The sequence below is a fragment of the Lolium rigidum genome, chromosome 7 (genome assembly GCF_022539505.1).
Source record: "Lolium rigidum isolate FL_2022 chromosome 7, APGP_CSIRO_Lrig_0.1, whole genome shotgun sequence".
NCBI classification, from domain to species: domain Eukaryota; kingdom Viridiplantae; phylum Streptophyta; class Magnoliopsida; order Poales; family Poaceae; genus Lolium; species Lolium rigidum.
In genome coordinates, this window is record NC_061514.1 from 1,288,780 (window position 1) to 1,305,955 (window position 17,176).

At 42.8% G+C, this 17,176-nt stretch overlaps 2 protein-coding genes across 2 annotated transcripts in view; both read left to right on the forward strand.

The window, feature by feature from the left end:
- The window catches only part of LOC124679269, a 30,941-nt gene extending 25,250 nt beyond the window's left edge, over nucleotides 1-5,691 (forward strand). The window contains exons 14-17 of the mRNA XM_047215063.1: nucleotides 2,029-3,049; nucleotides 3,128-4,499; nucleotides 4,602-4,741; nucleotides 5,364-5,691. Of these exons, the coding sequence (XP_047071019.1) occupies nucleotides 2,029-3,049; nucleotides 3,128-4,499; nucleotides 4,602-4,741; nucleotides 5,364-5,691 (2,861 nt within the window). The remainder of the gene's footprint in view (nucleotides 1-2,028; nucleotides 3,050-3,127; nucleotides 4,500-4,601; nucleotides 4,742-5,363) is intronic.
- A 1,783-nt stretch (nucleotides 5,692-7,474) lies between these two features.
- On the forward strand, nucleotides 7,475-14,076 carry LOC124673830 (mannosyl-oligosaccharide 1,2-alpha-mannosidase MNS1-like). Its single transcript, XM_047209865.1, has 14 exons — nucleotides 7,475-7,637; nucleotides 9,779-9,826; nucleotides 9,942-10,115; nucleotides 10,207-10,319; nucleotides 11,060-11,125; nucleotides 11,262-11,433; nucleotides 11,724-11,813; nucleotides 12,100-12,224; nucleotides 12,435-12,500; nucleotides 12,614-12,722; nucleotides 12,826-12,924; nucleotides 13,015-13,095; nucleotides 13,204-13,374; nucleotides 13,463-14,076. Exons 1-14 carry the CDS (start codon nucleotides 7,476-7,478, stop codon nucleotides 13,694-13,696), a joined length of 1,710 nt encoding a protein of 569 aa, XP_047065821.1. The 5' UTR covers nucleotide 7,475; the 3' UTR covers nucleotides 13,697-14,076.
- Nucleotides 14,077-17,176: the final 3,100 nt, after the last annotated feature.

Genomic DNA, 17,176 nt, shown 5'->3' on the forward strand with positions numbered 1-17,176 from the left:
CCGAGGAAAAGATATGTAGAGAGTGAGGGAAGAAAAGAGGGAAGCAAAAGTGAGGGAAAATGTATGACATGCGGGGGTCCAACTAGCAAGGAGATTCAGGTTGGCATTTTTCCATGTTGGAGCTCCATTTTAACAAAACCACCACCACCATGACAACACTACTTTGCAAGTTCACTTTTAGAGGGTTCTGTGCACAGGTTTTGAAAGTTTTATGAATGAGAGGGTTAAGTGAGCCAAACACCAAGGGCGTGTTTGGTTAATAACCAGGCATACTTGGTGCCAACATACCTAACACAGTTAGCCTAGTGTTTGGTTGACTACTACAATTGTGGTTTACCGCAATTGAGATTTCGCTGGTTATAATTCTGGATTGATATTAATAAAAGCGGTCGTATGCATCGATTGATGCAGAGGCTGGGGATACCCATTTCGAAAAAAATGTGGTTTACCGCACTTCCTTGGCCCCAGGATCCACATGTCACAGATTCAGTTCTTAGCTAAGCTCGCCACACTTTCTTTTTGACAAATGGTGTTATTATAAACTCAATAGTACGCATCAAGGTGAGACCAACAAAGAGTCCACACCTGGCCTCTGCAGAGCGAGGGTGCACACAGCCGATAAGATGCCTAGAGCGATGGAGGGCAGATCCGTACACTCTGCTGCCATCCATGCAGGGTAAAACATCCTTCGCTATCATGACTATGACTAGGGTCATGGAGGGCCAATCCGTAGGCTATGCCGACATCCATGTGTGGTTAAAATATTCTTCGCCAATTGCTCCAACTACGAGTACATTTCTGCAAACAGGGACCGGTGTTCCGGTCTATGAACAATAGACCACGACTGGAGATAGTGTGCATATTGAAAATAACCTGCAAAGGAAATGAATTTTTAGCATTAAAAACCATGCCATTTCTACATAGCCATAGCGACCATAACAAGGCAATCGCTCCTAGGGGCGAAGCTAGAGAAGGTATCCATTGGTGTCAGCTTTGTTGCTAGTTGCCATTTCTGAAGTAAAAAAGTGAGTAGGACTATGTAATGAAAGGTATTGATAAAATCCATTGGGGTCAGCTGACCCCATTTCTTACATGGCAGCTCCGCCTGCTCCCACCCCTAAGGGTCTGCATACCTACTTGTAGTGCTAATGCACTTCGATAATTTTTATTCATTATCAGGAGTGCACCTTTCTCTTGTAGTTATTCAATAAAGGGCAATTTGAGATGGCTACAATGTGTTTCGAGAAGGCTGGTGATATACACAGAGAGAAATTGGCAAGAGCTGCTGGACTTGAAGCAACGGCTGACCATGTCATTTCCTCAAATTTGGAGATTGGCCAAGCTTTATTGCAAAATGCCTCGGATATTTATGAGTCTATTGGCTTGTATGATAAAGTTGCCACTTGCTATATTAAACTGGGTGACTACGAAGCAGCAGGTGTGTGGACTCTCCTTAACTTTCCAGCTGTGCCAGTATGACTGGGATTTCATCATTCCATAACGTTTTATAGATGACAAGTTTCTCTTAATGGAGTTACCATAGAAATAAAGGCCTTCAAATTTCAAAACGTTGGTTCAAAAGTGTATCACCCCTTGTGTCCTTATATAGATGTTATTTTTCCGGAAATCCATGTTGGCTCGTAGGTGTAGATGCACCTTCTACCTAAAAAATATACTTCAAGTTGTCTAAAAATTCCAAAAATAAATCGGGATCGCACACGAAGTTTCGCGAAAAAATGTTAGTTTTTGTGGCCCATGCAGGTTCGGCGCTGCAAAATAGCTTTTCACAAGACATTTTCTTTTCTTTTTTACATAGAATTTCGGGATGTACAATCAGGATTCTTTTTCAAAATAAAAAAAATAACATTTTGAAATGGATTTGAAATGCATTTTTTTATAATAGGTGCATCTAGACCAATGAGCCAAAGCACCGTGTCCCTATTTCCAGCCTTTGCAAAGATGGTCATAACTTCGCACACTGTAAAACTCTTATCTGACTTAAACATTGTTTTCCTTGAATTGCCATAGGAATGGTCTATATGCAAAAATGTGGTACTTCCAGGCTGGAGGATGCTGGTGACTGTTATGCTGTGACTGAATGCTGGTTACAGGCAGCTGAAGCTTACTTTAAAGCTAAATGTTATGCCAAGTGTTTCTCCACGTGCCTGAAAGGAAAACTATTTATTTTGGGATTGCAGTTCCTACAATGGTTGAAGGTGGAAGACGAATGTTTGGTCGAGAATTCGAAGTCTGTCGAGCTTTCTGCAATTAGAAAGATGTATCTAGAAAATTGTGCCCAACACTATTTTGAGCGTGGAGACATCAAGAACATGATGCCATTTGTTAAGTGTTTTAGTTCTATGGATCATGTTCGGGCATATTTGTGCTCTAGGAATCTCGGTGATGAACTGCTGAACTTAGAGATGGAAATGGGTAAATTCCTTGAAGCTGCAGGAATAGAAAAGAGTGAAGCTGATATCTTGGGAGAGGCAGACATGATTGAGATGACAGGTTACTTTGAGGATGCTACACAGCTTGTTCTCCACACTGTCGTCTTCAGATCTTTGTGGTATGCAAAGAGTATGAAGTGGTGGCCTCCTCACAGAACTGCTGAGAAGGAACAATTTCGTGCAAAAGCCAATGATATGGCCAAGGAAGTCAGTGCTTGCTGCTTCTGCATTGATAACTTCGGAGCATGTACACTGAAATGTGTGCCTAAATCTCTCCCCATTTTAACTTGTGCCTTCCTCGTGGGCAGAACATGTGGGAACTTGTTAGTAGAACTTGTTGCTGCCCGTTTGGTTCTTGATGTTCATCTCCAGTCCGAAGCTTCTCGATACAATTTGGGATTAGCGCAAGGATCGGAAGAGAAAAGGTGTTGTAATGCTATGCTGGCTTCTGACCAGATATCACCTGAAACTATGTTGTATGTCTGGAACCATTGGAGGTCAATCATAGTTAACATACTATCTCATCTTCGTCACTCTGATGGCCAAGAATCAAATGATTGTGCAGTTACGTATGATGATCTTTGTGCTAGATACTTCGGGTTGAGAAAAGATGGCGACAATGACCGATATGTGGTGGTTCTAAACATGAACTTAAGTTGGTTTTCTAATCTAGACAGAAGCTCTTGGCAGCAAGATGGCAACAGATGTTGGCTGGATTCTGTCCAGTTTCATTCATTTGTTCAGAATTTCTGGATGAATGAGCTATCTTCAATTAGTTTGACTGTACTCAATAAGTTATCCTGCGTTCAATTTTCTCCAGAGCAGGCATCTTCATACGCCCTTGGGAGAAGTATCCTTATTATGTATGAAATTGCAATGTTTCTGAAGGAGCCAGAGTTTGGTATGCCGAAAAGTACCGAGTTGAGGAGCTTCTTCGCTCTGTGCGAGAGGCGCTTCATTGAGTTTGTTTCTCATGTTTGGAGGGATGGGACAGTGAAGCCCCTCTTGTGTATGCTTGAGTTACCAACTGCATATGGTCTGATTACTGATTCTCTTGGCGCATATCTCAGGCCAACAACTAAGAAACTGACTCATGGGCATCTTGGGAGAGTTACCATGTTTCTGCTACATGTAGGACAGTGTACATCACGGCAGTCAGATGATATGCTGTTTTCAAGTCTTCTGCAGTACCTGGACAAAGGATCTGAGTGGGCAAACTTTTTCCAGTCTTTAAAGATATTTATTTGTGCTGGTGGTTTTTTTGGCAGATCCCCCTTGATCTTGAACTTTAAGCTTGCCCTTGAATTTACGTTCAATGCAAACTGGATGGCTGAGCCGGACTACATATCTCCAACATGCTATGTGGATCTCATAGAGTTCCTTTGCTTCTTCGCTTCGTCATATTCTTTACCGATTGGTTGTGTGTTTTGCACAAAATCTATTCTAGTCAAGGTGCTAAAGTGCTGTACCAGCACAACATACCTCTTTAAGTTTCCTAGCACAGATTTGGTTCCGGACCATATACCATTGTCAGCAGGTCGTTTCATATTTCAGTCAGTCAGGAAACTCTTGTCAAACAAGCGTATGATCCAAGAGTGGTTTGAGAAGACTTCTACTTCAACTAGTTCATACAATCTAGTCCTTCAGAGATTAGTTAGCACACTTTACATTGTGACTCTAAATCTTAAGGTGGGAGATTGCTATGAGGTCACAGATTTCCTTCGGATGCACCATGTTTTTGAGGATTTACATTTGGGGTTCTCTCAAAAAATTCTATATTGTTTGCAAATGAGTTCTCAGACACTTAGCAACTTCAGAATAGTATTTGCTGATGCGCTTGCAGCAATTGGAAATCGCATGGTAGTTATGACTTCAGGCAAAGTCCGGCCAATCTTTCGACACTTAAATGCTGACATAATTAGCAGAGCAGATTGGAAAGATATTGAGAAGGTACTTGGGCGTTTTTGTCCAGAAGATTATGTCATAAACGATGAGGGTGCTCCCTTCTGGGAGAAGTTTGAGGAATTTCGAGTCAACAAGCATTCCCAAGTGAGTTTCATATATGTTGTAATGTTCTTTCGGTCACCTTCCAGTTTTCTCCAATGCTTCGCAACTGCCAAGTTTATATATTCTAAAAGTCAACTTCTGCAGAAAGATGCATGGATTATTATACAATTCCTCAAAAGTATCCTTTTCTGGCTGGAGCGAAGAGGCCCACTAAAAAAGATGGACCCACGGTTGGAGGAAGATGTCAGGCAAATCTGCAATGAGGTTGAAGAGCGTTCTGCTAGGTAAAAAAAATGTTAAAATGACATCAACTCCAAAACGTTAATGACTACAAATATAGTATTCCAGTCGATAGGACAAATGTGAATGTTATGATCATGTCTCCTTTTGGAGAAAGTATCTAGTGGAAACCAAGTTATGGTGAAAATCCTGTGGAAATCACATTTAGAAGTTCTAAAAAATATGAAAAAAAGCACAGCATGTTAAAAAAAGGGATGTTCTATTAACGTATGAAATTCGAAGTTCAAACTCATATTCTCTTGAGAGATAAGAAAAAGACGAGTTATGGATGAATAGTGATGTCCACTATTTGTCACTATTTGTGCTGAATTTCGTTTTTTTTTTGTACCTCCCAAATGAATTCGCTTTATAAAACTTGAAATCCTACATGTTTGTTGAACATCACCTTCTCCCTCAACATAATGCATGTTTTTGTATTTTTTTAGTGTTTTTAAATACATTTTTACTTGGTTTTCAGTTTTCACCGGTAACTGGTTTCCACCTGATATTTTCTCCTGTTTTTGCGCATGATATATACTTCTTTTGTGGAAAGTAAATAACTGTACTTTATCTTTATATCTTTTAAATGGTTCAAATTTGAGCATGACCACTTTTTATCAAACACAGGCTGGGGAAGTGGGCTTGTGTGACTGCCAATGATCTTTATTCAATATGGGAAGATGGTGAGAAGAAACTACAGAAGATTATGCGCTATCTCCATTCTGAAAAGGCATCCATGAAAAAAGATTGCACGAGTAATGCAGCTTCAGCTGTTGCCCAGCTGCACGCTGGCGGAGCTGATGAGTTGAGTGGATGTTCATGCAAGGAAGCCGACGCTGGGGGAAATGACGTGGTGGAATCGGCCAAGGAAGAAGCAGGTGTGGCCCAGGCTTCAAAACAGAAGCAGAAAAGCAAGAAGAACCCCAAGAAATCGAAGCGCCATGGCAAGAAGTGAACCAGTAATGCCTGTGCTGTATTTTCTATTTTGCACATTGTCACTGTCAAACTAGTTCTCCTTTAGGCTCGTTTCTGTAGTTAGGACGGTTATTATCCCAATCCCTTGCTTTGAACTGAATCAATGCAGTGTTTCCTAGACGGAGTACTGTAGGGTTTGTTTGATAAAGAAATGACACTTAAGAAAGACGGGACGTCAAACCCAACATTGATGTGTTCCATCCGACCAACTTGTTGCACGAACGACACCAAATATCCTCCTACCACATGGTAGCCTTCGTCACAAAATAATTTTTTTTTCACGAAAACGAAAAAACCTTTTCCGCGTTTGGATACATTGATACATAAAAAAGGTTGTATGTACAAGTCTGAGGACGGATGAACGTCACACCGTACAACTCGACCCAAGAAAAGAAAAAACTAGTCTAGGGGAGCAATATGGGCACATCCCGGGTTCCGCGTCCGCCCATTGCCGCGCCTGCGCTACGATGTCGCTGAATAGGGATGTCACCGAAGATCGTGTGTTATCAAAGACCACTGCTTTCCGGTGTTTCCATATCCACCATGCCGTAAGCATGATAATCGATGAAGTACCTTTGCGCAACTGGCGAGGAGCGGTCCGCACCACCAGCGACCACCACTTCGCGAAGTCGCTCTCAGCCGTCGAGGGCCTGAAGTGGATCGAATCCACGACAGGACCTCAAACCATACCATCCTGGAGAATGAGCAGCCTGTGAGTAGGTGGCGCATGGTCTATGTGGACTGGTCGCAGAGCCAGCCTCTCCTCTGTCCAATACCTGTCAAGATAGGCCAGCCACAAGAAGAACTTCAGCCTTGGCGGCGCCCAGGACTTCCAGTTTAGCTTCCAGAAGCCTGCGATGATCGCCCCTTGAAAGATGGCGTCATAGCAAGAACCGAAAGAGTACTGGCCATCCGTCGTCCAACGCCAAAGCATTCTGTCCGGATCCGCCGAAAGTTGGGTATTCCGGAGCCGGCTCCACGGCTGCACATACTGCCATAGTGCAAGAGCGCTGGGTGTCTCAACTATATCAGCGATCCAAATGCGGTCAACCAGGGCTTGGAGGACCGTACGCGCCTTTCTCCGGAGCTTTGATACCAGCGCATACAACTCATGCGCTACCTCCTTCATGGCTTTACCGTCCAACCATCTGTCCTCCATAAGAGGACGGATTCCTCGTTACCGATCACCAAAATAATTGGGAAGCTCATTCTTGAATCACCAACAATCTTTTTCGTCAACCGTCTACACCAGGGTTAGGTAACATTCCCCCTGTCTAGAGTTGGTCTATCCACGACTCTCACCATCAAATGTGTATTTTCTTTTATAGAAATACCATGAATATAATTGTGTACTCGTTGCCGCTTCGTTACTTCGTTAGCTTGACATGAGCTCATTTCCATTTCCATGATACAGTACTATAATGTTAATTGAACAATCCCTCACAAAATGGAAGAGCATTGAGATTTTCCAAAAAAAAGAGAGATGAAAATCGACATTATTCACCACTCTTCTTCTACTCCTACTCTATCGAAGTGGTTATTATTTACCAGAAGAAGTAGGCCCCGTTTAACGACGACCGAGACCAACAAGCACTGACGGACACAGAAACGCTGAAACGCACACATCGACGCGGGGACACACGACCGCCCGCAGGCGCGAATCTCCGACGACGTCACCGGAGGGAGACGGCGACGAGCTTCGATTCCGGCGGCCCCCTCGCCGGCCGGAGCCAGCGCCGCGCCGTGCCCTAGGCATCGGCCGCCATGGCTCGCCGGTCGTCCTCCTCCTCCTCGTCGGGGGCGTGGCGGTACCTGAACCCCGCCTACTACCTCAAGCGGCCCAAGCGCCTCGCGCTCCTCTTCTTCGTCTTCGTCGCCGCCACCTTCGCCTTCTGGGACCGCCAGTCGCTCGTCAGCGAGTACGAGGTGCGCCCCCCCTCTCTCGCCCGCGGGAAATTCTCCCCTGATCCAGGTTGGAACTTCGGGGATCTGATTGGTTTTGGCTGCTGCCGCGTAGCAGCTTCGGGTTCGTTGCGTGCCGGTTGGTCGCTGGATCTGGTCTCTGGGTATTGCGAGAATTCGTGGCTGAAGCCGCAACTCACTCTGATAGTATATTAGCAGTCATAGCTGCCTCTCTGGGATTCATTTGTGAAAAATCGTGTCGAGGATCTGGCATTCAGTTAGAATCTAGCCTCGGCGGTTATGTTCCAGATTTGATCTTTTGAGCGAGTGGATCTTATGATGGACCACAAGACTACAGTAAAGCTCTTGGTGTGTGTAACACGATTGTTCTTGTTAGCTTTAGATTTCCCTCCAGCTTTGGCTGTAATTTGGCGAAGAATTGTGGGTCTTACCAGTTCTAGAATTAGTGGGATGAGTATGGATATAGTGAGCTACTTTTATCAGCTTGCCGGGAAGTGCTTAACCGTTGTATAGTTATTTGTTAATATATATGAGCCAATGATCCAGACCTTGCCATGTTTGGAGATTACTGCTGGTGTACATTTGGAACTCAGTTGGAGCAGTTAGAACATAATACAGGGCACATACACCTTTGTGGCTATGGTTCGTAGCAGAACTGTTCGGAAAATAACTGTAATTTGGCGAAGAATTGCGGGCCTTTCCAGTTCTTCAATTAGTGCGATGAATATCGGTGTAGCTAGCTAATCTCTCTGCTGCAAAAATTATGGAACAGAGGAAGTACCTTTTATGAGCTTATTAGATTCCTCTAAGGCGGGAAGTCCTTACCTGTGCTAGTTAATTTGAGCGAATGGTCCAGACCTGCCATATTTCAGGAAAACTAGGTGCAGCTATTTGGAGAACTGAAGTCTAACTAGCATACTATACATGGAAATATGGCTAGCATACTGAAGTTAAAAACTTCTTGCTTTCCAGCCATGACATGCTCAAGAGAAACGGTAAATATGAAGCTGCACTTTTCGTACATGAGAGAGAGGAATTGTGGGGGCTAGACATTTTCGTATGGGTGAGAGGAGAGTTGAGCGGAATTGCAGGGAGGAGCAGTAATGGGGAGTTCGGAAGACAAAGGAGAGGAGCGGAGCTACATTTAACTAGGACGTGATATTACAGGAAGAGAGGGGAGGTAGCTTGTAAACCACACCCTGCACCCTTCTTTTGGGTAAAAAACCGTAGGTCCTCTGCATGGGAACGGATAGAGTGCCATTTATTGGATTCACTAGTTAAATCAATCCAATTCCTCAGCAATAAATGAGCGGAAATAACTGGTTACAAATTTAATTTTTTTATTTTCTCTAATTTCTAGTGCCCTTCTTGTCTGAGAGTAAATGAAGGTATAGTTTTCAGGAATTTTTATTTGGTAATGGCTCATATCTTTGACGTCATAACAGATGACAAGGTATAGTGCATTATATTGTTGTAGTTCATTGTCAGTGATACTGTGATCAGTGGGTATAGTTGGGAGTTGTGCGTGTAATGCTTTACGCTGACATATTATTTGATTTAAGTTGACCAATACTCCCTCCGTCCCCAAATACATGCTGTATAAATTTAGTGAAAAAGTCAATGTTTTCTATGTTTGACCAAGTATGTATACAAAAATATGAAGATCTACAATACCTATCAATATCGATAGATCCACCATAAGATATATTTTCATAATGTTTTTATATTCAATAATGTGTTTGTTGATATTCTCTTCAACTTTTGATCAATCTTGAAAAGCACTGAACTTCTCTAGTAAATTTATATGCCATGTCAAAATGTGGAACTTAAGAACCTGAGCATAACTAGAACTAATACTCAAAAGCAGCATGTGGCCAAGTTTAGTTGTGCTTGTGTGAGTGATACTATAGGTGCTAAATGGAATGAATAATGAAAAGATGTCTCATGATGCACTTGATAAATCATTCTCATCTTTCCATTTATTTGGTTCCATCTGTACACTGTGGACATGTGTTTAGCTTGTCTGTTCTTTTTTGAAGAAAGGCATTGCAGATATACAGTTGTGATTTTATATATTATTATTCATGCTAGTTTTTCAACCTTATTCACTATGTTAATTTATTTTCCGGTTTTCTCCATTGCAGTCTGAGATTTCCCGATTAGAGAATGAAATAAATCAGTTGCATGGTCAGGTAAATACTATTGCAGTTTTTTGATGTCCATACTGGTTTACCTATTTATTTTAATCAATATTATTCTTTATTTCTTTGAAAATTTTGATCTTAATATTTCACGCCTTTTCTGTAGTTAAGAAAGGCTGGGGTTCATCTGGACGAAAATCCAGTAAGTGGCGAAATGCTCAGAAAAGATCTTGCAGAAATCGATCCTATTAATACTGAAAGGAGGGAAAAGGTTAAGGAGGCTATGCTCCATGCCTGGAATTCCTATGTAAAGTATGCATGGGGCATGGATGAGCTTCAGGTTTGCTTTAGTAATTCTGTTCTATCATTTTTTTCCTTTTCTAATTTGTCTCGACAAACTCTAAGATGTTTTTCGTTCTTCACCTTTACAGCCGCAATCAAAGAATGGTGTTAATAGCTTTGGTGGTCTTGGGGCAACACTTGTGGACTCGCTTGATACACTCTATATAATGGGCCTAAAAGATGAGTTTCAGAAGGCCAGAGAGTGAGTTCCACTTGTCTTTAACCAGATATTTCAAAATTCCCCACTTGGTGCTTTCATTTGGTCCATTACCAAAATTAGTATGTACTATTTGATTTTAATTTGCTCATGTGAAAATTCAGTTTTGTACCCAAAGCTGTGCCATCATTACCTTTTGTATTAGATGATGTATAAATATAAATTCCATAAATTTTGAAAGTAAGCTCGTTATATACTAGAATTGGATGGCCTTGTTGTCAAGTGGCTTGTTGGCCTGTTGATGGAAGGCGCACCATGAGGTGCAAAGGGATGGCAACCCGTGCTTGTATAGCTGGTCACCTAAACAAGAATGTCTAAAGTTACCTACCCATTTTATGAAGATAGATCCTACCCGGAGCATCAGAACATAAAGATATTGATCTAACTAATCAGGATACGTTCTCTAGGTAGGCGCAGGGCTGTGACAGGGCTCATTGGGCATTTAGATATTTTGTCCATGCATATGCTCATTTATTTCCTCTATGGTATAGGATAATTAGAAGAGTCTGTTGATTCTCTTTTTATTGGCCATTCTATTGGTTTCATGGCTTTCACCTGTTCCATTCATGTGATAAAGGATTTCTATTTTATTATTGTACTATCTTCGGTACTCTCATTTTCTTATGTATCACCTCGCATCATAGTATTCCTTGTGACCATTTCAATACCTTGTTGTGATTTATGTCATACTCCTCACATGATTTGTGTCTGTTTCATGATAACAGCTGGGTGGCAGAGTCATTAAGCTTTGACAAGGATTATGACGCAAGTGTTTTTGAAACGACCATAAGGTTGCATTACAAGGTTTATCTTTGTTATAGTATCCTTGCAGATTTTTGGCTGCATAGGTCTATATGGCATGTAGCCGTATCACGCTATGGTTTAATAGCTAAGTTGTCTAAGCTTCTGTTATCTGTGCATATCCAGGGTTGTTGGAGGTCTCCTCAGTGCATATGATATGTCGGGTGACAAAGTTTTTCTTGAAAAGGCAAAGGATATTGCCGATCGATTGCTACCTGCCTGGGATACAACATCTGGCATCCCATTTAATTCAATCAACTTAGCTCATGGCCGAGCCCATAATTTTGGATGGACCAATGTGAGTAACTGATATATATTTTCTATTGAGCACTTGCTGCCATTGCAACTTACAATGAAATGTGTTACCAGCAATCCAGCATCCCCATTAAGCTTCACTTTTATACCAAGGCTTCGAAATACATCTCAAGCCACAATGCTCAAATACACAAATCATTAACATGCTACTGAGCATTCGTCTCTGCAGTACAACTTACCCTTGAGAATCACTAGATCATGGGTTCTTTTTTTTTTCTAAGTTATTTCACCTGGACTACTGGACGATGAAACAAATGCTTGTATATTCTGCAGGGTGATAGTATCCTTGCAGATTCTGGAACGGAGCAACTTGAATTTATAGCTTTGTCCCAGAGAACTGGTGATCCCAAGTATCAGCTGAAGGTTAGTAATTCATGCATCCTTCCAATATTATGTAATTAGCTGTATAAATTCATTGTTGGTGAGGGTTGTAACTAGTTTTGTGCAAAACATAGCTACTGGCCTAGCACTCAAGAATAACAAGTTTTCTTGTTGGATGCATAGACCCAATCTAGTGCTATTCTTAGCTAGTAAAAACCACATGTATCTTTAGCATGCTTGTACATTCAATTCCGTCGTAGATGTCTTCTTTTAGATCCCTTTTTCTTAGTATTGATCTCTCATAGAAGTTCCCAAAGTATGATTTCAGGCAGAAAATGTCATCCGTCAGCTTCAGAAGATATATCCAAGTGATGGCTTACTGCCTATCTACATAAATCCTCATTCAGGAACATCATCATACTCAACAATAACATTCGGTGCTATGGGAGATAGGTAATGTTCTTTGTCCTCTTGTATTTGAACCAGGCTATATTCTTCTTCAAATGGTGGTGCTCTATTTTGCCATTCAACCATGTAATTTGTTGCAAATCTTTAAGCCATTTTGCCCTATCTTATTGGACCATTGCTAAGTTTTCATTGATACTCTAGTTGATATTGTCCTCAAAAGCTAACAGCGGATTAACATTTGCATGCACTTTTCAGCTTCTACGAGTACCTGCTTAAGGTCTGGATTCAGGGGAATAAAACTGAGAGCGTAAAACACTACAGGTTCAGGCCTGACTTCACAATCTATAATTATCCTTGTCATCGATGCTTAGTGAAAGGCCCATACATTCTGCTTCTGACATGATTAATATTTCCATTTGTGGTGCTTGACACAGACAAATGTGGGAAACATCAATGGAAGGTTTAATAAGCTTGACCAAGAAAACTACACCCTCTAATTATTCATACATCTGCGAGAAGACTGGTGGCTCACTGTCTGACAAGGTAAGCTTCCCAATTTTGCCAACTGTTCAGCAGGTTGCCTTTTGAAGCTTATCTTACATTGTTTCACTAAAGTTCTGACTGGTTTAACTTGCAACTGGTGCAGATGGATGAACTTGCATGTTTTGCCCCTGGTATGCTGGCACTAGGAGCCTCTGGATATGGGCCTGAAAAAGCTAAACAAATTATGAATCTTGCAGAAGAGGTAAATCCTCTATATTTGTAATTTTAAATTTCTTGCACCTGGTATTTTATATGTTTGTCAATCTGATTTCTTTGTTCATTCTCTTTATAGCTTGCTCGAACTTGTTATAACTTCTACCAATCAACTCCCACGAAGTTGGCTGGAGAGAACTATTATTTCCATCCTGGACAGGTAGGTTACCAGCCCTTACCTTTTTGTTTCTAGTAATTCCATAGCACGCCATCGACTATTATGTTCGTAAAACAGTTTCATCTACTAAGTTGTACTCTAACTTTATAGGATATGAATGTGGGCACATCGTGGAATATTCTGAGACCAGAGACCGTTGAATCACTTATGTACCTTTGGCGCCTTACGGGGAACAAAACGTACCAAGATTGGGGATGGGACATATTCCAGGCATTTGAGAAGAACTCGCGCATAGAATCTGGATATGTGGGATTGAGAGATGTAAGTTTTCACGATGACTTACTGTCCTTGAATTTCTACTGAAAGCACTAGACTTACACAAACCTTGCTGCAACATTTTGGTCTCCAGGTGAACAGTGGTGAAAAGGACGACAAGATGCAGAGCTTCTTCCTAGCAGAGACGCTCAAGTACCTCTATCTGCTGTTCTCCCCTCCGTCAGTCATATCCTTCGATGAGTGGGTCTTCAACACCGAGGCTCACCCATTGAGAATTGCGCCCGTACATGATAGCAAAGGCCATTCAACTGACATTGCAACGCCAGTGGTCCGACCGTTCGGGAGGAAACAAGGGAAACAGGGGTAAGCCTGAATAGTAGAGCAGCGGATTTTGACATGCCATGTGATTTTGACCTGCCTGGTAAAGAATGTTAGATTAAGAGGGGAACTGTTTCCTGGAGTGGCAAGGGTTGCAAATCTCGGCATTAGGCAATTTAGGCTACAAAACCATAGATAGAGCACGATGAGATAATCTTGGGGCATACTGGTCCGTTGGGGGTGAAATTGAGGTTCAGCGGCCCCACGGAACATTTCATCTTTGAACTTGCTTACACTCCCCGCGTTATTGATTTGCAACATACATGTATCTTAGTGTCAATATGTTGTTGCTTGCCTAGGGCTCTGTGGAGTTGTATCCTCATTATTTTGGTTATATGATATATAAAAACAGGCTGCGTTTCCTTTCAACATCTACATCTTGTTAGGACTCTTGGAGGCAGTGAGTGCATTCAAAAGAGATGTTTCAGAATCCTGTATTTGGAGATGCTTCGGAGCTCTACTTGATGTCCGTATATATATATACTATGTAGTAAATGTGGTAAGAACTAAAATGCATACGCGGTCATTCGTTATCAAGCAAACAGACATTTTTTTTTTAATCTATGAGGGTTTGTCAAATTTTGTTGATTTATACACATGTTTGTTGATGGGTCTACTTTTTGTGTGTGGCTGCTCAAGATGGAAATTAGTGACCCCAAGAAGTGCCGTTGTTGACTCAATTTGCAAAGTTTCTTTCCCTTCTTTTCTATCCAACGCCATTTAGGGTTTGGCCTAGTGTTGCTGCCATTTAAATCCGTACGGGTACCCATAGAGCATTAGGGCATGCAACTATTTTGACAGGAAGAACTAATCGTTTACATGAGAAAGACATGGGAAACAATAGACAGAAGGAAGGACTTGGGGACAAGCTAATTTTATTCTTAGCCCGTGACAGCACGATCACACCATGTTTATTTTCACAACCAAGATGTGACAAGGCTTGTGACAAGCCCGAGGTTACAGATAGCGGAGATGCAATAATTCACCTTATAAGTAGATGTTAATTCCTCAACAACAACTAGACTCACAAGAAAGAAAATAAGAAAATGCAGCAACTAGCATGTGAAGTTTGGTGAAGCAATGAAGTCTGCACTTAACACCCGTGCTATAAATAACTAGCATCTTCACGTAGCAGAGCAGTGCTTGCAACTGAGATGTGTGAGGTAATCAGGCATAGTGGCAATACGGACACGTCTAAGAGGAGCGCAAAAGTGGCCAACACAATGAGTGCGGCACCAGTAGTTAAATGGAGACATCCTTTAGAAATGGGAGGCATTAGGAATTTAAGTTTGAGATGGAAAATCCGATCACGTCCTATGAGAATCCCCCGCTGCGATCTGCTCTGGTTGCGGCGTCCATTGAACGGAGCACCGGGTTTGCACTCTCGCTGGGGTACTCTCCCATGGCTGGCTATCTCGGATACTATCCCTCAAGCGGGTACCCTATGGCACCCATGCTAGGGTTCGACCCTTCACCGATGGTGCCGCCCTCGCTCTATGGTTCTACGCCAACACTAGCTTCCGGTTCTTCACCGACACCACCGAGTCAGCAAGTGTTCTTCCCTAGCCACATACTGCTGCCCGTCACCATTGCCTCGTTAATCTCCATCAGATTGACGAGCGACAATTACCTGTTCTGCCATGCGCAAGTTACTCCACTCCTTCACAACCATCTTCTCATGGGGTATGTTGATGGCATCATTGCCTGTCTTGACCCCCACGTCGCTGCCCCTCACGCCGGCGGTATGCATCATGCGCTAAACCCGGCACATCAGCACGGACCTCGCAGTATCAGACTATTCTCTCGATGTTTGTTTCCTCAATGACTGAAGGCGTCCTCGACATGATCATGTTTGTGGAAACCTCTCGAGAAGCCTAGGATGCATAGAGGAGATATTGGACTGGAATAGATACAAAGATATGCATGCACACGGTCATGTCACGCTGATTTGTGGATAAGGGCCACACTTTATTTATTTATGCCTCACACTTTACAAAGGAGGAATATACATTACATGCATTTGTGGGGTATATGAGCTGACCTTTTCATTTATACGAGCATACCTTCCCTAGATGTTGTGTGAACATGTGAGAGGCTGTTCGATGTCGGTGATACTGATTGAGTGCTTGTCAAAGAAAAGGAGGAGCCCAAATGAAGTTCGTCGTGTACTCGTGTCACGTAGGTGTCGCGCACACACGAAGGGAGGGCTGTGAGGCTGCATATGTTGGAGATGCCATAATGCACCTTGAAGATGTTAGTTCATCGATAACAACTAGACCATAGACCCATAAGAAAGAAAATACACATGTAGCAGATGGCTTGTGTAGTTTGGTGAAACAATGAAGTCTCACTTAACATCCAGTCTATAAATAATCAGCTTTCTCGTGTGGCATAAGCAGTGCTCAAATATAATAGTTGAGGTGTGTGAGGCAATGATGCACAACGTTGGCATGTAGAAGTAAGGGAACGGACACACCATTTAGAAATGGGATGAATTGGAAATTTCAGTTAGAGATAAATATCATGAACAACTCCAACATAAAATCAACATAGTTGTCCCTCTAGTTGATGCTCTATTGGAATCCTTAAAGCATCTCTAGCAAAAAAGAGAAAAAATAACTCCAAACATGTTTTTTGGGAGAAAGGAGAGAAGAAATTGGGAGTCTATTTTACCTCCTCTATAGGAGAAGGATTAAATTTTGTTTCCTTTTTTTTACTATTACACTAACCGTTGGGTCCCACCTTCCCCCCCCCCCCCCCAATATTCTCCTCTTTCCTTGACCGACCGCATCGGTCTCGTCCTGATTACCGACGGCGTTTGTTCCCAATTCGCGCAGCCGACGATGCACACCCCTTCCCTGTCGACTGGAAGATGTCGGCCGCAACCACGTTGGTCGTGTGCCGCTCACAGCTTACGATTGTCATGCCGCAAGAAGCTACACATGAACATATGGAACAAATGTGGATGGGGCGAATCCACACCACTCTTCCATAGGTGGGCTGATGGTGCAGACCGCGAAACCTTCGACCACGCTCGATCGGGCGGCCCACGGGCATGTGCAAGCTCCAGCAGAAAGGGGTTCCGCTGCGCTCGAGGAGAACAGCTGACGTGGGCAGTGGCCAACGGGTCCGCGTCAGACACAGAGCTTGTCAGCGAGGAAAAAGAGGTGGCAGTGGATGGTATGTGGAAGGTCTGGCGGGGGCGCCATGCCACCATGCCAGCAGCGGCGTATGACCACCAGGAGGATGCCACACGATGAATGCAATTTGACCAGATATTTCCGCCTCTCTCTCATCGAGCACAAGGGCGCGTTTGGTTCACGTTTTCGTGCAGCCAGACCCGAAACAACGCACGTTCTTGGTCCAGTGGAGCCTGACCGGGTGGAAACGGTGCAAAAAACGTAGTTCCCACTTTGTTTGGTATCCTAGGCTGGGAAGAAATTTTGGGCTGGGTGTTTGGTAGTGGTTG